Source organism: Pipistrellus hanaki, assembly GCF_964339955.1.
Source record: "Pipistrellus hanaki genome assembly, chromosome: 11".
NCBI classification, from domain to species: domain Eukaryota; kingdom Metazoa; phylum Chordata; class Mammalia; order Chiroptera; family Vespertilionidae; genus Pipistrellus; species Pipistrellus hanaki.
In genome coordinates, this window is record NC_140513.1 from 34,788,554 (window position 1) to 34,811,055 (window position 22,502).

At 39.1% G+C, this 22,502-nt stretch overlaps 1 protein-coding gene across 1 annotated transcript; it reads left to right on the forward strand.

Annotated features, from left to right (window-relative positions):
- The first annotated feature begins 16,256 nt into the window (after nucleotides 1-16,256).
- RFK (riboflavin kinase) lies at nucleotides 16,257-21,982 on the forward strand. Its single transcript, XM_084899437.1, has 4 exons — nucleotides 16,257-16,721; nucleotides 17,729-17,880; nucleotides 19,900-20,002; nucleotides 20,698-21,982. Exons 1-4 carry the CDS (start codon nucleotides 16,640-16,642, stop codon nucleotides 20,826-20,828), a joined length of 468 nt encoding a protein of 155 aa, XP_084755563.1. The 5' UTR covers nucleotides 16,257-16,639; the 3' UTR covers nucleotides 20,829-21,982.
- The last annotated feature ends 520 nt before the right edge of the window (nucleotides 21,983-22,502 follow it).

A 22,502-nucleotide genomic window follows, 5' to 3' on the forward strand; every position in this document is an offset into this window, starting at 1 on the left:
AGGGGGAAAAAGATTGATAACAACAAAACCAACCAATTGCCTTGACTTCCTAAGAATAAGAGGAGGTTAAGACTCTCCTCTTATTACCTGTCCTATTCACAGCTTAGCATAGTGCCTAGAAAATAGTAAATATCCAATGAATATTATTTGAGCTCATGACTGTGGAAGAACTTGGTAAAATGCGAAGTAATATAAAAGTAATAATATGATTATCATCAACAAGAATTAGTTTAAGAATTTGTGTCTTAAACTGGTTCTTTAAATTTTGTTACCTAGGAGATTTATAATTTTTCACATGGCTTTAATGAACATCTTGTATAATGTTGGTTATTTCCATATGATTCATTCTCAGAAGTATTATAATTGGTGGGTCAATGTATTCAGTTTTCAAGATTTCCAATATTATTTTCAAATTGCCCTTCAAAAAGTAAAACCAACTTATTTTTATTTTTTTAAAATATATTTTTATTGATTTCAGAGAGGAAGGAAGAGGGAGAGAGAAATAGAAACATCATTGATGAGAGAGAATTGTTGATTGCCTGCTGCCCACTGGGATTGAGTCCAAAACTCAGGCATGTGCCCTGACCAGAAAGCAAACCTTGATCTCCTGGTTCATAGGTCGACGTTCAACCATTGAACCACACTAGCTGGGCAGTAATACCAATTTATACCACTGCCAACAGTATATGCACACTTTTAGCACTGAGTAATATAGTTGCTTACTGTCTCTTTACCAGTTTAAGAGTTGTAATTGCTGCTTTAATTTGCATTAGTTGGGTAGGGCTGCCATAACAATGTACCATATATCCGGTAATTTAAACAACAGGAATTTTTTTCCTCACAATTTTGGAGACTGAAAATCTGAGAACAAGGTGTCAGCATAGTTGGTTTCTTCTGAGGCCTCTTCCGTTATAGACATCGGTGTTCTCCCTGTGTCTTCACTAGAGTATGTCTGTGTTCAAATTTCATCAAGCAAGGATACCACAGTCTTATTGAATTAGGGTCTATCCTAATGAACTAATTTTTTACTTAATTATATCTTTGAAGACCTCATCTTCAAATAGTCTTATTCTAAGGTATTGAGAATTAGAATATGAATTTGGAGATGACACAATTCAACCCATAAGAGACAATCAAGTGCTTTCATAAATGTATTACCCAAATGAATTTTTCTATTAAAATTTTTCATATTTATGTCCTTTAACCTTTTATTGTTTCTGGGCAGAAGTTTTGTATAGTCAAATGATACAATCTTTTTCTTTATAGTTTCTGTACTGAGTATTTCAAAAGTTTCATAAATATCTATATACCTAAAACACAATAAGAAATGTTTACTTGGAATATTAGTTTTAAGGGTTGTTTTTTTTTAACTTATAAACACTCAATATTTTGATATTTAAATATGTTATCTAGATGGGATTCATTTCATGTTTGTTATAAAGTATGGGATTAATTTTATTTTTTTCTAAATATTTAGCCAGTTGCCTAAACTTAGTAGCCCATCTTTTGGGTAAATATTAAGTATATTAAAAATAAAATCATTGACCCTTGTTAGCCTTGTGAATTTTCATAATGACTCAATGTATGTTTTTCACTAAAAGTCCTGGGAAAAGTACATTTGGCTGTTGATTTTACTTGTAGGTTGGCTGATTTCATTTTTACTGTTTTCTGAGGTGGGGTAAATGAATCATGGTTTTCTTGATAGCAATACGTAACTTTTTGGCCTTTCGTTTTGATTAGGACACAAAAGAGATCTAGTTACTGAGCACCCAGTTCTATATAATTCAGAGTACTCTGGAACACACAGATGCTTCATCTTACAGGTTCTATTTAGCTTTGACAAAAGGAAGGACTTTTTAAGTATTGAAGTACTGGATACTTTTTATAACATTAAACATGATAGGAAAGGCTGATTATTTTTTCTATTGATGAGTCTGCTTCTTCATTTCACCAGGTTGGGAAAGCACCTCTTCAGTACCCCTCCCTTCCAGCCTTCTCTCTCACAGATGGCTCCTTAGAAGCCATCACAGTTCAGAAAAATATGTACACATTCCACTGCTATCACCTTTGATTAAAGGAAAGCCTAGTGCGGAATGCAAGATGTCTACCCCTAGTTCTAATAAGGTCAATTTCACTGCGAACCTACTCGGTCAGAAAGCAAACCTTTGATCAAAAATTGTTTCGGAAACAAAGTATTCTATCTCAGTGAGCACTTTGCCATTCTACATTGGAAAGTTTAACGATAGCATCACATTGACTCACTTTTATGGTTTTCACGGCTAATGTTATTCTTTGAAGAGTTCTTGAGTCCTCATCTGAGGCATGAAAAATATCAGTGACATTATCTGTCCTTTTCTAGTTGTAGATCTGCAAGGAACATGTTATTTTGGGGGACAGCTCTCATAATTCTTTTATTCATTAAGATCTCTTTGAAACTGGTAAGTGTGATGACCTCGAAAGAGGAAAATGGTGGCTAGAGGCAGGACAGTGGTGGTGATGAGGGTGGTGTTAGTGAGAACTTACTCTTTACTCAATATCATTTGTACCTTGCCCTACCCGGTTTGGCTCAGTGAATAGAGCATCGGCCTGCGGACTGAAGGGTCCCAGGTTCAATTCTGGCCAAGGGCACATGCCCGGGTTGTGGGTTTGATCCCCAGTGGGGCTGTGCAGGAGGCTGCCAATCAATGACTCTCTCTCATCATTGATGTTTCTATCTCTCCCTCTTCCTTCCTCTCTGAAATCAATAATATATATATATATATATATATATATATATATATATATATATATATTTGTACCTTTTCAATTTTGTACCTTGTGCATGTATCATATATTCAAACTAAATAGCTCTTTTAAATGTTATTTTTAAACAGTAACTTTTATGTTAGGGCTTCAATCACATGTGGAATAAATGCAAGTCAGAGCATAACAGTATGATCTGTACCACTGCTCCAGATAGAAACCTTTGATAGCCATTTTAAACAACTTATTTTCTCATTAATTTATTCAACAGATATTTATTTAGGTAACAACTCTGTGCCAGGCACCAGCCAATAATCATTAAATTAGATGGTGAACATTAGGATGGGACTATAAAGGATTATGCACAGAGAATCCAAAGAGGAAAAGAGATTATTGAGGTTATACTGATCATGCAGCAATCATAAAACAATCATAAATGTGATGGGTGTGTGAGATTTGCCATAATCCTCCTGAAATGCAATGAGTCACTGGAAAAGTACACTGAAGTGGGTCAAAAAGATGAGACCACACTTCCTTATCTGCTGCAGAGGCGGAATTTTTTAACCATATGTTTTTTTTTGCTGTCTTTGTAAGTTATAACTTCTGCTTTATAGTTTGAAGAAGGAAACAAGGGAGGATTTGTTTTATTTTACAAATAGTGATTAAGGCAACTAATTTTATAAACTTCATAAGTAACTTTACAAGTGATTCCAAATAAAATCATTGTTTACCTCATTGTTTAGATTTAAGGCAGCAGATAAAGGACAAATTTCATGACCATAGTTTCTCATAGTTTCTTTTTTTTTTTTTTCTCCCTCATACTTTCTTAATTGCTAAATGCTAAAGAAGCAGTCTCATTCTCTTCAAAACTTAAAAAAAAAAAAAAAAAAAGTTCTGCATTCCAGTACAAACAAACGGAATGCTCTATAAGACTTGTTTTAGTTTAATATAAAGTCATTGCTACCTATCTCCCAGGATAAAGAAGGTCAAGCGTGGCAATGGAATTGAAAACACTAAACAACAATGATTTAAGGGCAAAACGTAGGAAATCTCAATGGAAAGACAAACAGGAAATCTCAGGGCTGTTTTTCCTTTCTTCTTTTTTGAGGTAGATAGAAATACTTTTCTATAGCATAAGTATTAATTTATTTTAGTATTTGTTTACCTTACTCAATAACCGCTATAGTTTATCTTCTAATTTTTGTTTTTTAAACCAAGACAAATTTCCATTTCATTAAAACTGTTCAATCTTCTAAGCAAAGCCTAAAGGCTATGAATGAAATTTGACCACATTCTTTTCACATTTTTAATAAAACTTCAAAAATTCAGAGCAGTTAAGTAAAGTTTTATTTTTTTAATATATTTTATTGATTTTTTACAGAGAGGAAGGGAGAGAGATAGAGAGCTAGAAACGTCGATGAGAGAGAAACATCGACCAGCTGCCTCTTGCACACCCCCTACCGGGGATGTGCCCGCAACCAACGTACATGCCCCTGACCGGAATCGAACCTGGGACCCTCCAGTCCTCAGACCGATGCTCCACCACTGAGCCAAACTGGTTTCCGCTAAGTAAAGTTTTTTAGGAAAATTTTACACAAAAGGGTCTTTTAAAAGTACGATATAACTTTTTTTTTTTTAAGAAAACAAATTTTATAGGGATCTCTTATTCATCTCACTAATACAAGGAAACTAGTTCACTTTTATGTTTTAGATTTTATATTTTGGTACTGATGAGTGAGATTACATTAACTAAAGAATCAGAACAGCATAATGAACTATAGGAACAAAACAAGATAAAAAGGATCAAGTTTTCAATAAAGCATATAATATTAATGATATGAAAATATTAACATTTGTAAGCCACAGCTTTTCTAAATATAAACTAGAAAAACATTAGAACTGGGACAATAATTTGCAAAACTTATTAGTGTTGCTAAATATAGTAAATATTCCAATTTCATTTAAGAGGAAGCTTAGTTTACTTCTGTCAAATAACAAAAATACTATAATTCAGTAACAAGCTTGAAGTCCTGCATTGAAGGGAAAATAATGCATGGACGGGTGGGGGTGAGGGGGTAATACAATGCCTCAGAATCAATGGAACACTCTTCCCAGTGGATTCTCTTAGACAAATAAAAGTTGAGGAAATTTATTGTCAACAAATCTGCTTTGTAAAAGATGTTAAAAGAAATTCTTTAAAGAGAAGGAAAATGAAACATGTCAGAAACTTGGATATGCATAAAGAAAGGAAAGGCATTAGAGAAAGAATAAGTCAAGTAAATAAAAATAATTATTTTTAATAGTTAATTGTTCACACAGGTAATAGTTTGTTTCAAGTAATGATAGCAACAATGCAATATATATATATATAGTGTGTGTCTCAAAAAATATATATATATACACACACTTTGAATAATTATAAAGGCAGTGTTTATTAACATACATTCCATTTTCATAACTGAGCTATCAGCTGTTAAAGTGTGCATACATTTTTGGGACACGTGTGTGTGTTTGTGTGTGTGTGTGTGTGAAGGGGATATATATATATATATATATATATATATATATATACACACACTAGTAGCCCATCATGCAATATCATGCGTAGTAGGCTGCTCGCCACTTCTGTGGCATTGGCGGGAACTGCAGTGTATCCCCAGGAGCCATGCTGCTTCCATGGGAGGCAGGCCTGCCGTCTCCTCTCCAGGCCTGCATTCTGCCGTGGAGGCTGCAGGCCAGCCCTCCTGTTCCCAGGAGGCCCTCTGCGGGGCATCCCTGCAGCAACAAAGCAAGCATCCCACCTCAGCCACTCCATGCCCAGCTGCCCAGAGGCCCTCCATCACTGCAGGGATGAAACAAGCATTCTGACAGGCCGTTCACTCTGCCTGCTCTCAGCAGCAGCCCTTCCCAGGATTGGGGGACTCCAGTGAGGCTGAGGGGACTGGGCAGCGCTATCTTGTGGCTATGGGTGTCTCCATGTTTGTGATGGAGTGATGGTTAATTTGCATATTATCTTTTATTAGATAATAATATATTTTATTATCTTTTAAAAGATTAATATCTTTTATTAGATGGTTAATTTGCATATTATCTTTTATTTATTTACTTATAAATAAATAAGTAAAGATATCTTTACTTATTTATTTATAAGTAAATAAATTAGTATTTATAAGTAAATAAAATAGTAGAAAAAATGGAAGGCACATTTAGGGAGTGTGCAGGAGGCAGCTGATCAAGGATTTTCTCTCTCATCATTGATGTTTCTATCTCTCTCCTTCTCCCTTCCTCTCTGAAACCAATCCTATATAATAAAAGGCTACTATGCAAATTGTCTTCTCGACTGGGAGTTCGACCAGGAGTTCGACTAGGGGGTGGTGCCAACCAGCCAACTGCTTGTGGCCCCTCCCCCTGGCCAGTCCTGACCCTGATCGGCCCCTCCCACCCCAATCAGGGGTGGGACTGGCCGGTCAACCTCCAGTGTCCCCTCCACCTACCCAGCCCGGCCCAATCGGCCCTGATCAGGGCAGGCTGGCTGGACCTCACCCGTACACAAATTCGTGCACTGGGCCTCAGGTAAAAATATATTTTAAAAATAATAATAATTATACACAATGATTAAGTGGGTTTTATTCCAGGTATGTAAAGTTGATTCAACATTTGAAATCAGTTTATGTAATCTATCACATCAACAGACTACATAATACATGCAGAAAAAAATTTTGACAAAATTAAATACCCAGGCATAAAAATGGAGAAGTTCCTCAACTGGAACTATAGACCAGCTAGTTACATCAATAACAGTAACACTGATATTTTTGTCATGGTTTTTACATGAGGTTGAGAGAACCTGGGACAGGAGGCTCTCACTGAAGATAGAGAACAGCCACTTTTATGAAGAGTAAATCCTGCCTTAAAGGTGCCAACATAAGGTATGTCCAAACCTAGAGAGAATTTTCATGAGTTTATTTGAGCTAAACTGACAATTGCCAGAAAGCTAAATTTCAAGGGGCTGAGAAAAATGCTCTGGAGAATGGCAGTTTTACAGTTAATTTTAAACAGTAGAATCAAAGGAGGAGACATCAAGGGAGTGGGGAGGGAGGGAAGGGTGTCATACAAAATTCATCAGTGGTAGATGAAGGAGATGGGAGAAAGTCAAGTAAGGAAATCTCTGAGACTGGTTCAGGAGTGAGATGGAGAAACACATACTTCTATGTTGATGGGTATAAGATAGCTAACCATGACCATTTTCAGCACAGAGAGGTGGTATTCAGGGGATAAGAGAACAATGAGGGGTTCTGTGGTCTCGTGCTCTGGTTTGGTGGGTGTGCCAAGCCAGAGGAGTCTGGAAAAGACATTTTAAAAGAATGTTGTCTTAGATGCAAAAAGACAATAAATAAGCTCGCTTAAGGTAAAGACTGACCTTTGTCAAGGAACCTTCAAGCCTAGGACATGATTACCTACCATGACTCCCTTTTTAGTTAGAAATATTTGTGTACAGACCATCCTGTGTGGTCACTTTCAGTCTCTGCGTTTGTATGGTCCACCATTCAGGCCTCTCCTGAGCCAGTCAGGTTTAGTACGTGGCCCATTTTTCATCCTCAAAAGGTATTTTACTTATTTGCACCAAATATAGAATTAAAACTTGTTTTGTTTTAATATGAAAGAAATCTGTAGTTTTCTATTGTATAATTATGGCTTCTCTTCTCCACCTTATCTTTCTTTCTTTCTTTCTTTCTTTCTTTCTTTCTTTCTTTCTTTCTTTCTTTCTTTCTTTCTTTCTTTTTTTAATTTTTATTGCTTTCAGAGAAGAAGGGAAAGAGAGAAACATCAGAGATGAGAGGGAATCATTGATTGGCTGCCTCCTGCATGTTGGACTGAGCCTGCAACCCAGGCATGTGCCCTTGACTGGAATTGAACCGGGGACACTTTGGTCTGCAGGTCAATGCTCTGTCCACTGAGCCAAACCAGCTAGGGCAGTTGGTTGGCAAACTGCGGCTTGCCAGCCACATGTGGCTCTTTGGCCACTTGAGTGTGGCTCTTCCACAGAATACCACGGCCTGGGTGAGTCTATTTTGAAGAAGTGGCTTTAGAAGAAGTTTAACTTTAAAAAATTTGGCTCTCAAAAGAAATATCTATCCTTGTACTGTTGATATTTGACTCTGTTGACTAATGAGTTTGCTGACTATTGGGCTAGGGCATCCAGCTTATCTTTCTTAATGAAGCATATATTCAAGGAAAGCTAAAAAATAAATAAATAAATAAATAAAAAATCTTAACTTTTCAAATTAGAGCAACCTACTATCAAACACTTTTGTGATTGAGAAAAGAGGTAGTGAACAATGGTATGCCTCACCAATGTAACAAGTCTTAGTGCATGAAGCAGTGAGTAAGACAAACCCTTCTGCTGAGTATAGAATTATCCTTAGCCTAGCACAGTGCCTGAAGTGAACCTAATTACTTAACTATGATTTTCCTTTTGTCTTTCTGATTTTCAAGTAAAAATAAAGTGTTAATGTGCCACCTTGTGGATGTACGAAGAATGACCTGATGTAGGGTTTTTGTGGTGAGAATTTAATGTTTATGTTTTGTTTTTCTTCCAATTATACAAGCAATAATTATACAGTGCAAAATATATTGGAAAACATAAAGAATAGTGGAAATTCAAATATTACTGAATTATATGAGAAAAAGTTGTAATCATCCCAATCTTGACTTGGAGAGTACCCTATTGAATTAGTATAATAAATTAACAAATGAATTTTCCTTAAAAATCTTATTTTTCAGGTAATCTGTTGGCCCCCAGGCCTGGCCTAACATTAGAATCTTATCTTTCAGAAATATTATTAATGTTCTATTTGGATAAAAGATAATAAAATTATATTTACATTTCATACAGATATAAAAATTAAAAAATATATATATTTTATTGATTTTTTACAGAGAAGAAGAGAGAGGGATAGAGAGTTAGAAACATCGATGAGAGAAAATCATTGATCAGCTGCCTCTTGCACACCCCCTACTGGGGATGTGCCCACAACCAAGGTACATGCCCTTGACCAAAATAGAACCCGGGACCTTTCAGTCAGCAGACCGACACTCTATCCACTGAGCCAAACCGGTTTCGGCGATATAAAAATTTTTATTGTACTATCGACAACTCTCTCTTTCTGTGTTTGGAATGTATTAATTAACCACTAAACTAAACAAACATTTCTCTATAAGATATTTTGAGATAGATTGATATAAAAGACCAGGAGATCAGTTAATTCTCCCAGAAAGGGTGATCATAGGTTCACTGTAAAGACAGAATTCAGGGTGAGACAGCTCCCCAATATTTTATAGAATATCATTTGGGTTGGGGGCATTAGCAAGTCTCAGACTCTAGGTCTCAATTTCCTTTTCTTTGAAATGATAGTGTTAGACCAGAGTAGTGGTTTTCCCACTGCGTGCTTGAAGAAGTGCCAAAAAATTGGACTCAAATTTTATTGTAAATGTATTTTATGAATTTATTTTATACATTGTAGTACCAAAATGTATATTTCCTGAATTTAGTATGTTAAAAAATTATATACAGTGATATGAACCAAAATTGGATGTATTAGAGACTGTCTACATGTTAAAGAGAAAACCACAGCCTCAAAATGGCATTACTGATGCTCAAAGCCTATGATACCTAGATTTAATATTTGATCCCACTGTAATGTAATCTTAATCAGTCTGGAATTTTCTGGTTGAGCACCAATAGGCTAATGTGTCACTATGGGTCCTCTCCATTCCCCTGATAGAAAGAAGAGACAATGTATATGATAAAAATCCTTCCCACTCTCTTCTCTGAAAAGATGATACCCAGGAAAGATGACGGGGCCTCAAAATAATCCTTTCTTTTCTTTTATTAATAGCTCCCTTGTCCAACTGACACTGCTTCCTATGAAAACCTTCCATCTGTACAATCCAATCAGCTAGATTCATTTGTGACTCATGATTCACTTAATAAAAGCATTAGATCTTTTGTAAATTTTTGAAAAAATAAATCTTTGTTGTTCAGATTATTACAGATGCTCCTCTTTTTTCCTCCCATAATTCTTCTCCATCCGATTCCACTCCCCCCACCACCACCACCACATGCTCTTACCCCCCACCACTGTCCTCATCCGTAGGTGTAAAATTTTTGTCCAATCTCTTCCTGCACCCCTCATACCCTCTCCCCTGCAAAAATTGTCAGTCCACTCCCTTTCTGTGCCTTTGATTCTATTATATTCACCAGTTTATTCTGTTCACCAGATTTTTTATTCACTTGACTTTTAGATTCACTTGTTGATAGATATGTATTTGTTGTCACTTTGTTGTTCATAATTTTTATCTTTACCCTTTTTTTCTTCTTCCTCCTCTTCTTAAAGAATACCCTTCAGCATTTCATGTAATCCTGGTTTGGTGGTGATGAACTCCTTTAGCTTTTTCTTGTCTGTGAAGCTCTTTTTCTGACCTTCAATTCTAAATGATAGCTTTGCTGGGCAGAGTAATCTTGGTTGTAGGTTCTTGCCACTCTCATCTGGCCTGCATAGTTTTGAATATTTCTTGCCACTCTCATCTGGCCTGCATAGTTTCTGTTGAGAAACCAGTTGATAGTCATATGGGTATTCCTTTGTAGGTAACTGTTTTTCTCTTGCTGCTTTTAAGATTTTCTCTTTGTCTTTTGCCCTTGGCATTTTAATTATGATGTGTCTTGGTGTGGTCCTCTTTGGATTCCTCTTGTTCTGTGTGCTTTCTGGATTTGTGAGTCTATTTCTTTCACCAGGTAGGGAAAGTTTTCTGTCATTATTTCTTCTAATAGGTTTTCAATATTTTGTTCTCTTTTTTCTTTTGGCAGCCCCATAATTTGGATGTTGGTATGCTTGAAGTTGTCCCAGAGGCTCCTTACACTATCTTCATATTTTTGGATTATTTTTTCTTTTTGTTTTTCTGGTTGCTATATTTTAAGTCTTTGGTTTGATTCTTGGGGTCCTCTACTGCTGAATTTTTGTATATTATTCTTTATTTCAGACAGTGTATGCTTAATTTCTGACTGGCTTTTTTTTTTTTTTTTTTTTTTTTTTGCATTCTCATTAATTAAGATCCTTGAAGGTATCACTAAGTTCCTCAGAGGTTTCTACAAGATTCTTGAGTAACATTATAACTGTTGTTTTGAACTCTATATTCAGTAGTTTGCTTTCCTCCATTTCTTTCATTCATGATATGTTTCTTTGTCTCTGCATTTTGGCTGCTTCCCTATGTTGATGGAGTGGCTTTGTGTGCTAGGTGACCTATGGGGTCCAGTGGCTCAGCCTCCCCAATCACCTGAGGTGAACACTTTTGGTGCACCCCTTTGTGGGCTGAGTGCACAGTCTTGTTGTAGTTAAGCCTTGATTGCTGTAGGTACACTGGGAGGAATTGACCTCCAGGCCAATTGGCTGTGAGGACCCACTGTGTCTATAATGGAAGAACTGCTGTGCTGGAGACATCCTTATGGGGTATGACTTGCTTCAGTAGGGCTTTGGTGCTCACTGAGTCTGCCTCTTGTGTGTGTCATTTATGGATGTGAGGAGTTGAAATCTGGTGTCATCTCACACTGACCACTAGGTATACTGGCTCCTGGATCTCCAAGGAGGTGCAAATCACCTACTGCTTAAGGCCACCCAGCAGGAGCTACAGCGAGACCTGCAGATTTCTCCTCTTTGTTTGGGGTTTGGAAGTTTTAGAGCTGTCTGACCCAGCTGCAGTTTGTTAGGTTAAGCTGTGAAAGGGCAGCTATTCATATGCAAAAGCCACTATGCACAATTTGGGTGGGTATGTAAATTGGGTGCGGCTGGGTCTCAGGGAATCACCAGGACATAGTAAACAGCAATGGCTGCTAGGCAGCCATCTCTGTGTCTCCGTGTTTCCAGATCCCACACCCCACGCCCCAGTGCAGTAAACAATGATTCCTGCCCACACCTCTGCAAGAAATCCACCCTCACTTTCCGACCTGATGCCAGACAGTCCAGAGTCTCATTGAAAACTGGAGTGCAGAGCAGTAGGGAGCTTGTATTTCCTTCCTTATTGAAAAAAAAAAAAAAAAAAAAAATAGCGCACCCAGTCGCCAGTACAATTCACACACCTCCATACCTCTGCTTTTCCCACCTCTGCACATCCTACCCAGTCTCAACGCACTTTTTTCTTTCCTTCTAGCTGTAGAATTCTACTCAGCCAGCTTTCCTGTGGTTCTGGGTGATAGTAATTTTGTCTTTTAGTTGTAGTTTTGGTGTGGTTGTGAGAGGCAGCACGTACAGGTGTTTACCTTATGCCGTCATCTTGGTTTTTTCAAAGCATTAAATCTTCAATTTTACTTCATTGAATTTTGTTTTTAAACAATGTTAAAGTGGTTCTGGCTGGTTTGGCTCAGTGGATAGAGCAGCAGACTGAAGGGTTCCAGGTTCGATTCTGCTCAAGGCACATACCTGGGTTGCAGACTCAATCCCCAGTGTGTGTATATGTGTAGGGGGGTGGGGGGCAGCAAGTGTGCAGAAGCAGTCAAGTAAATTTAACTATACAAAGTAAAATTTTCCAAGTTTGAACTACAAAGTAGATTTGTGGTGACAAAATATAATTTTTGTTTCTTTTTTAATATTAGGTTTCATGGGAGATTTTATGTTTGTTTTTAAGGGTGAAATTCTGAAGACATTATACCTCAGCCAAGTCATTTGTATAATAGTCTGGCTATAATAAATTTTCTATTACCAATCAACAGGTACTCATAATAATAATAGCTAATACTGAGGGATCACTATGATAAGATGCTGATTCATAGCAGAACCCCCTTATCTGAGGTTCCACTTCCCACAGTCACCCACAATCCAAAAATATTAAGTGGAAAATTCCAGAAGTGGACTGTTGTCCATTGAAAACAGGCTCTTCTACGGGATCATGAGAAAAGCATTTCAAGGATTCATGCATGGAAGATTGTGTTATGGCTGTGGCAAGATGATTCATTTGCGATGGCTGACCCTGAGCTTCCAATGTTCCGTCTCCCTCAGTCCTGCCATGGAAAATGTCCAATCTTGTCTTCAGCAGGGCCAGAGTTTCTGCTTCATATTAAAGCTTATTCTTTTTGGAGCCTACTGGGTCTCCAGCTCCTGGGCAGGATAGAACAAGGACAAATGAGTGAGTGCTGGTCACTGAGGGAGAAAGAGCATCTTAGTTCACCTGGGATTATGTATTCTCAGCTTGGGAGGAACAAGAGGCTTTTCCAAAATAACCAATCAGCTTCTCAGACTTTCTCAGGCTCGCACTGGCTCCCTCCCAGTAACCAACTATCTTTTTCTCAGGGTAGAGGCCTCTATGGCCACCACCTCCCCCTGTGCCATTCTGACTTCATTGCCCACGTGTTTACCTCCGTCCCCTTCCTCTACTCCTTCTCCCAATCATCTGTGGGGTGTGAAGCTGTAGCTTCCTGGTGAAGCAAATAGGCTTTGTCCAATATTCCTTTATCTCATTAATATCTAGCTAGTAATTACTGTTACTGGGGAGATGGGAGACCCTTAGTTCTTATCTTCTTGAGGGAAAGATTTTAATCAATAGACAAAGGTAGAAAAGCAAGCAAGAATGTATTGACCATAGCAAAAATATCATGGGTTCCCTTAGAGGTTAGGTCCCTTCGAGGTTAGGGGATAGCTCCTTTGGGGGAAGGAAGAGGGAAGGGAATGGCACAGGCATGTATCCTGCAGGGAGTGTGTCCTGGATCTGAGCTGCTGCTCAGTCTCACAAGGTCCCTTAGAGGTTAGGGTAAACCTGCATGTGGGGGAAGGGAATGGCAAGGCCGTGTTCCCTTTCAGGGGCAGATCAATAGGATATTCATCAGCTTTATGCAGATGTACCAAAATGAGATTTATTCTCTTAATTTGTCTGTCCTTGGGTGTGGTTGGCCAATGGCACCTAATGGAATTTCTGTTATCTGTCTCCCTGAATGGGGTGGTTTAAACTATTTACCTTCTGGTTAGGGAGGAGAAGTACAAATCATTTACTCTGAAGTGTCCTGGGTTTAGGGAAGATAGGATTTACTAGGTGGCTGGAAACTGCTATTTACCTTAATTGTCTTAGCTTCCCTATCTCACGTGTCCTGGAATTTTACTAGCTTCTTACCCTTCTATAGCAATGAATCTTATTTACTTTTATTTTTTAAAGTTTTAAAATATTATTTTGTATTGGTTCCATGTGTACAGCATTGTGGTTAGACAATCATATACTTACCAATTGATACGTTTTTAAAATGCCTGCCATTCTAAGTAGCATGATGAGCAATCTCGCTTCGTCCCTCTCGGTCCCACCAGTGAATGGTTAGTAACCCCTTTGTCAAGAGAACCCACCCTGTATACACAGATAGTCCTTTGGTGATTGGGAAAGCTGGAAACAGCTGTAGGGTCAGGTGTTAAATCTAGGTGAGAGGGTTAACTTGAAAGGCAGGCAGACAGGGCAGGGCTCGGGTGGGAAACAAAGGCAGGAGGAAAAGTCAGGGGCAGACACGCAGTTTGAGCAAGCATAATCACAGGAACCAACCAAGCAGCAAAGCGGGAGGCATAGGAAAACAAGGGAGGGCCTGTAGCAACAATGTGTACGAACGCTTGGAAACAGAGAAAGAACACATAGAAACAGGGAAAGTTCAGGTCCTGGGCTGGGCAAGAACAATGAGGGAATCAGTCAGGTGACACAGATATATAAGCAGGGCAAATTGTAGCAAATATGTATCCCTGGACTACAAGGCTTAAGGGGGCAGCCCGTTACTGGGACCCCAACTCCCCATGAAGAGAGTCTGAATCTGCTTGTAATAAATTTTCCACACTCTTGTTTCAATCTTCCTTTCTGTGGAGCTCATTCTTCAGCATTGCCAGACATGAGCCTGGAGGAATACACCTCTGCTCCTCATTCCCATGATCATAGGGTTGGTATCCAGGGACATAGCACAAAGTGACAGCATTCTGGGCTGGGGGATTTTCTCTGTAACAAAAGTAATTGCTAAGTCTGGACAAAACTTCACACACATTTGTAGTGTTGGTGGGGAAAAATTTCCTCTACCCTTCTGAGTTCTCCTGGGTGGTGTATCGATTAAATCGACACAAAGCAGATTAGCAGAAGAATTAAATTTAATAACACGCATGCCTCCTTACCCACAGGAGAGACCCGGGAACACTAAGTTGGCAAAATGGTGGAAGCCATCACCTTACATGCCACCTTCAGCTAAAGGCAAAGGAAGATGTTGGGGGTGGGAGTCAGTTACAGGAGGTACCCAGGAAAAGCAGTTAACAAGGATAAGATTGTTAGGCACAAGTCCACGCCCTCTTCATTGTTAACAGTTTTACAGAGATTTTGATAGCCTCCTCTTCCGGGTACAGCGAGGGCCATACCCTTGCAGCATTCCCTCACCAATGTGAATGTTCTCTTACAAGGGGGACCTCCTTATGCTTGGTTTTCAGAGCTTCCCCCACATTTGCATTTTTATATTCACCAGCCTAAAATAACCCATATCCCCAAAGAGGCATATTTGGGGGGGGGGGGGGGGCGAACTCTGCTCCCCTTCAGCAGAGAAAGGTAAAAGAGAACAATTAAAACTTCTTTCTCAAGACCAAGACGGAAGGATGACTTTGTGAGTCACGTGTATCTCCTGAGCTGTACTTCTAGGGGTAGTCACCTTTACCTGCAAGGGCCAGAGGCTCACAGGTTTGCATTTCAGTGGAGATCAAGGTTTTCATCTGGTTCTTGAAGTTGCCAAGAACACAGCCCGTGGAGGGAGCATGGAGAGGGGGCTGCGAGCCTCCTGAGGTGAGGAAGTGAGAAGGGAGGCAACCTCATTATTGAAACCTTCCAAAGCTTACATTCTTTTCTTTTTTTTTTTTTTTTAATATATTTTTATTGATTTCAGAGAGGGAGAGGGAGAGATAGAAACATCAATAGTGAGAGAGAATCATTGATCGGCTGCCTCCTACATGCCCCCTTACAGAGTCTGAAACTCAGGCAGGTGCCCTTGACTGGAATCGAACCTGGGAGCCTTCAGTCTGCAGGCGACGCTCCATCCACTGAGCCAAACCGGCCAGGGCTGGGGCTCACATTCTGATTGAAATCCAGACCATGCTCAAATGGAGGCCGCTTAGGGCAGGCAGGCAGGAGAGGCCTCTGTGGAGAGGTGATCTCTGACCTGGGACTTTGAACTTTAACAAATAAATGTTTAAGAGCCGGATGAGCGGCGAATGACAAGCCATCTAGTGGTTACCGAGGACCTAAAGAATGTTTCTATTTGGCGTTAGGATTTTAGTGAAAACGAGGAAGGGGGGAAAAAAACAAACAAACAAAAAGCACACTTAGTACTACGGTCCCAGAACGGTTATTTCAAATCCGCAATTCCAAGAACCTGGGAGCGGAAATTCCCTGAAGCTGCGCCCGGCCTGGAGGCGGGGCCAGGAGGGGGCGTGGCCAAGCTGGAGCCGGGCTCGTGGGGGCGGGGCTACGGAAGCCGGAGGCGCTCCGCTTCTCAGGACCGCGAATCTGCGCAGGCGCGTGGCGCTCCATGGGTTGAGGGGAGTGGGGGGGTCCCTCCGCGAAGGCCCGCCCCCAGCGCACTCCACGCCCACCATCGCATTTATCCCGGCCGGCCCCGCCGCTCCCGAGCCAGACACAGCGTCCCAGTCGCCTGGCAGCTTCTGTTGGCTCAGCAGCGGAGGGATTGCCGCGGCGTGTCCTCGGCGCCTCCCGGCCCGCGGTGCTTCCGCCCGGCCCGCCGGCCGGACTCCCGCCCGCGTCCCCCATCTGGTCCGGGGGTCCGGGCACCGCCTCCACGGCGGCCCCTCCGGACCTGAGCACCGCGCCGCAGCCCGAGTCCCGAGCGGACGGCGTCATGAAGAACCTGCCGTACTTCTGCCGCGGCGAAGTCGTGCGGGGCTTTGGCCGCGGTTCCAAGCAGCTGGGCATCCCCACCGGTGAGCGCGGGAGGGCGCGGGCCGCCGGGACCGGTCACGTGGGGGCGGGACGTCAGTCGGGGCTCGGGGCTCGGGGCAGGGCTGTGGGGCTGCGGACGGAGGTGACACCCTCTCCTCTGCCGCCTCCTGCGCTGTTTAAGCGGAGGGTCTTCAGTGGGGCTGAGGGAGCAGGTCCTGGGCCGTGGCTTTGGGTTCTCCAGGCACCACCTGGCTTGAGGGGTGGAGAGAGCAGGAACCTGGAGCTGAGTTTTGGGGACCCCCTTTGCCGTCTCTATATCCTGTTGTGATAGAGCTGTCAAGCATGGCAGGAACCTAGCCCGTTAGGAAACGTAATTAATTTGGGCAGGTTGTTAAATTCTCAACCCAATTGTAGGGTTATTTTTTAAAAAAATCTATTAGATGGTGTCCAAGTGATAGCTGAATGAGAAAAATCCCCCCCCCTCCCCTCTCTCTTTTGTCTTTTTACTTTCGTTTTAGTCATAGCTGCCCCCAGACCTATGAAAGCAGTCTGAGTTTAGAGATAGGTGTGTTTCAAGTGATTTCAAAAGACCAGGTCTAAAAATTACAGCAGTTCATGTACTTGTTGCCTTCTGCCTCCAAAGAGTAATGTGTTGCCTTGTTCCTAACCTAGACACCTAAAGAGGAGAAATTTATCCAACCTCAGATGGAGCGGGAGGAGGGGGTTGGGGAGGGTAAGAGATCAACCAAAGGACTTGCATGCATGCATATAAGCAGCAGCCATGGACACAGACAGCAGGGGGGTGAGGGCAAATGGAGCGGGAACTGCACGGGAGAGGTCAATGGGAAAAAGGAGACATATGTAATACTTTAAACAATAAAGAGTTAAAAAACAAAAGTTGAAAAAAAAGAATATGAAATGGTAGGGTTAACCCATAGGAAAAGCCCTAGGAGTCTTTTGAACCTAATTATTTAGATTAGCTTTGGGTATGATTTTTATAAAGGTTGTGAAACTGTTAACACTCATAACATTTACTTATGTTTTTAAGCGAACTTTCCTGAACAAGTGGTAGATAATCTTCCCGCTGATGTATCCACTGGCATTTATTATGGATGGGCCAGTGTGGGAAGTGGAGAAGTCCATAAGATGGTGGTGAGCATAGGATGGAACCCATACTACAAGAACACGAAAAAGTCCATGGTAAGAATGTATTTCACTCTGTAACTGAAAATGGATGATGATTTAGAGCAATATGCAGTGTTAGATACACATATAGAGGTAATGGACTACCTCAGTGGTAATCACAACATAGTTTAAATTCTAAGTTTTTGGCATCACACTTGAAAGATTTAAAAGTGAAGTACTTAGTTACTATTTGAATGTAATTAACTTGTTCCTTTCATTTTAAATCTTGGTCTCTGGATTTAAAGTGAATCTCATAAGTGTATAGTTGACTCTTGATTGGCATAGCATTGAATCTGTATATAAATTTAGGGAAAGTGGACATTTTTGCTGTTTCTCTTAAAATAGTGTCGAGCTCTTACATATCTGAGTTTCCTTTTGGTTCAAAAATTTACTGGAAAGAAAGGAGGCAAGTCAAATTTATTAGTTCAAAGCCATGGAAGCATCTATATGTCTTCTAACTCATCCCTCAATTACAGATGAGAAAACTGAGCCCCAGAGAGGTTAAGGTATCCTTTTGAAAGCCAAATGTGTGACCTGAGTCTCTAACTTGGTGCTCTTGCAACAGTACTTCCTTGCTTAAGTTCAACTCTTGTATGACAAAAGATTTAGTTATCTAACAAAACCAAAGCTCTAATAAGAGCTTTAAGAAAAGTTTCTAATATCCATATTTTCTTTTAAAAAATGGTTTAAATCAGGACTTCATAAGATCCATAAATACCATTAATTTGCATGCAGAGTCTTAGTTAGGGACACTTGGAGAGAGCCCATATTAATGTCCTGAAAGGATCATGGCCCCGCCCCCACCCAAACAAACTCAAGCCATTATGAGAGACTGGGTTATCTATAATAATAAAAGCATAATATGCTAATTAGACCAGACAACCTTCCCCTTCCGGAGTGAGCTGAGGCTTCGAGGGAAGCCCAGTCCATGGTGCCAGAGGGAAGCCAGTTGCAGGCAGCCAGAGGAGGGAATGCCCACTCTTGAATGAATTTCATGCATCCGGGCCTCTAGTTTTATATAAGAGAGGGGAAAAAACTTACCTTAATAGAAGAATCTATGTGCAAATTTCCTTTTGTTTTTGGTCTGAATTATTTTAAGCTCAGGGTGAACTTGCTATGTTTGCTATGTTTACTCAGATTTTTGTCTTTGATTTCTTTTAGGTAGATCATTTTTATATCAAACATAAATTGCTCTTATATCTCAGTTATATTAATGAATGGCCTAGCAGTACTTAGCTGATTTGTAACAGCTACTTCAGATTTAAGGATCACTTTATAGGTTAAATTTTCTTAAGTCATACACTTCAAAATATACTTCTAGTCTCAAGTTACATGTTTCTAAATTGTGTAACCTTTTTGGTTCCCAGTGACTCCATCCCAATCCAGCTTCAACTACCTTGTGCATTTGCTTGCTCTTTACATTGCTTTTTCTGCTTTTTGAGCTCAGATTTTTTTTTTTTTATAGGCACCTACTATGTTCAGATTTCCAGAGTTGCTTCTACCCCCTGCACCATTTTGTTCCAACACATGTTGTGTCCATTTGTTACACCATCCCTACATCAGGAAACTGCTTGGGCTCTTCTACCCCCCACATCAGTCTTCAGCTTTGGTAGTTTGATAGTTTCTAAAGTGAGTGTGTGTTAGAGGTTAACTTTAGAGCTAGTTATATTAGTGGTAACATCTCTTAATACTTGACATTCATTCCCTCTTTGATGTCTTTGCTCAGTTTTTTCACCTTGATAAGACTCTTAATTACTTTGCAACATGGCATTTTTTTCTATAAACAGCAAATAATGCCAGATTTGTGGTATAGCTTCTACCTTACTCAGTACTAATGTTTACATGTAAGGCCAGGGGCAGGAACAGGAGCAGTGGAAGAAGATTCAGGAAAAACTATTTCTAAGTTTTAACCCAAGATCTAACTAGGGTTGATTGTTTCATTTAATTTACTCCACTATTAATATGTGTATTCCATATTTTAGCTTTATTCTGCAATGTGATGGTAATTATTTTCTAAACATTTCTTGACTGTAGGAAACTCACATCATGCATACCTTCAAAGAGGACTTCTATGGGGAAATCCTCAATGTGGCCATTGCTGGCTACCTCAGACCAGAAAAGAACTTTGATTCTTTAGGTAAGTTCTTTGTTATATCATAAGTATTATTGCAACTACTTCTGCTTCTAATAATAATCGTGTCAGTACACGATAATATTTGAGTATTTAATATGTGCCAGGCACTGTATTAAGTGCCTTACATGGGTTAACTTATTTTATCCTCACAATAACCATATGAGGGATTATTCTGCAGAGAGGTTACATAATTTTCCCAGGGTCACATAGTAAGTGATGGACCATAAGTTATTAAACCCAGCAGTATGCAGTTAATAAAACCTTTATTTCCTTTTCATATTTTTAAGAACAAGTAAATAAGTTGTAACGAATGATGGATGTGTTACAATGCTTGGTGTAAAACGATAAAACTTTTGAAACAAATGGTATCAAGTATCTTATCGATAGTATAATGTGGTGGTTTTAATTGTAGAGTTTTGTTTACAAGTGTAAATGCTGAAGAGAATTGAGAGAATATTTGTTCCATTAGGTATTTGCAATATACCTTTTTGTTAATGCCTTTCTCTAAGAAATTGCAATAAGATAGAGACATCTTTTTACTTTTTACTTAAGTCTGGAAGAATGGATAGAACAATTACTAGACAATTATCCTGTTGCACAGACACAGCCAGCCTTGGAGTATTTTGGAGAGGTTGAACATAGGAGTAGTATAAAGTGTAGCAGCAGTTTTCATTGTCTTATCTATATTCTCTCTGCAGAGTCACTTATTTCTGCAATCCAAGGTGATATTGAAGAAGCTAAGAAACGACTAGATTTACCAGAACATTTGAAACTCAAAGAAGACAATTTCTTCCAGGTTCCAAAAGGCAAAATAATGAATGGCCACTGATGAAAAATCATCTTACTTATTCATTCATTGTTCTCAAATATTTTACTGCGCATAAACCTGCAGTCTCATCTTGGTTACACTTGAAAAACCAAAAATTTTCTTACAGCTGTGACTTAGTTTAAACAGTGCAATGTAATTATTATTATGCTTCATGTTCAATTAAACCCATCATGCTATAGCACTAAAAATCCTTATTTTAGAAATCTAGATTCTTTCTATGTAATATGTTGACTAAAATTTACCACTAGAAATATCAAGTGTTTTATAAGGGGAATGAAATGTATAAAGCTATGGGTAAAAAGGCAAGTTACTAGTTTGAAATGAAAACTAATTATAGTAAGAGGCTAGCATGTATGTACTTGATTAGCATGTGCTGCTAAACAAAGAAGGCTTATAAAAGTAAGTTATTAAAACAGGTTTGATAGCTTATCATAAACATAAGAGGGAAAATTTATACATTGTATTTTTTATATTTTGTGCATTAAAATATTACTACAAACATGAATACTTGTAAAATTTTAATTAGTCACGACTAATTTCCTTTATGGAAAATTAGAAGTCAAATCATTATCATGTTTTTGTTTTTGTTTTTTAAACATCTGCCTCAGTTATGATTGGTCTGGACTCTGCTATCAGTCTTTTTGGTCTCTCTTAAAACATTAAAATGAGTGTATTTTGAATTTGAAGGTTTCATTTTTGTATTGAATAGATATCACTGTTCTTTAAGAGTAGATAGTCAATATTTTTTTCTTGATTTGGATTATTTTTTTCCTTTAAGCAATCACATGTCAATTTTTTTTCCATTTAGAATATCCTCTGACTTAACAAAGGATTGCATCTATCGCCACCATTCCATCTTCCACTATATGAAAAACTCCGAAAGCTTCATCTTTGGGTTTACTCAAAGTCTAAGTGGACACGTAGCACTTGATTTATATATGCCAGTTTCTTAAAGAACACAAAACACTTGGTTTTCCTCCTAGGGAAACTGTTTATGAGCCAATTAAGCTATGAAATAGAAAATTATATTTAGTGTGATTGTATGTTCCTGAGCAAACAAACTGTTGTAATGGTGTATGCACAATGTAATTTAATGATAAGAGTGCTTGTAGCTTGGGGGTAAAGTATAAATAAAGTCTTAGTTACATAATCTTCATACTATGCATTTTTTCCTAACAAGTGAATTTTGGTCACTGAAGACTTGTTTATATTGGCAGGAAGTTAGTCTTTGACTACTTAAGAGATTGATTACAGAGTCTTTTAGCCCCAGAAGCAGTACAAAGTAGTATTGACTTTGGCACCAGATTTGGTTGGGATGGAGATAGAGGTACATAGAAGGTAATTTTAAATAAAAGTTATTAAAAATCATATTTCCCTAATCTAAACAGAAAATTGATCATAACCAAAATATTAGGTATCTATAGTAAAGTGTAATATGCTAAGTAGGCCAGACAAAGCTGGGGCTGCAAGAGAATCCAGCAGCCAGGGGAAAGAAGGCCTAATTTCATGTACCAGGCCTCTATGATATTTAAAGATAATGTTGGAGAATCAGAAGCATGGATAAATTCATGGTAAACAATGTATTTTTTTGTTGTTATAACCCAAGGATATATATTTCTTTTTTTTTAAGAGAGGAAGGAAAAGCAGGGAGAGAAGAGAAACATTGATATGAGA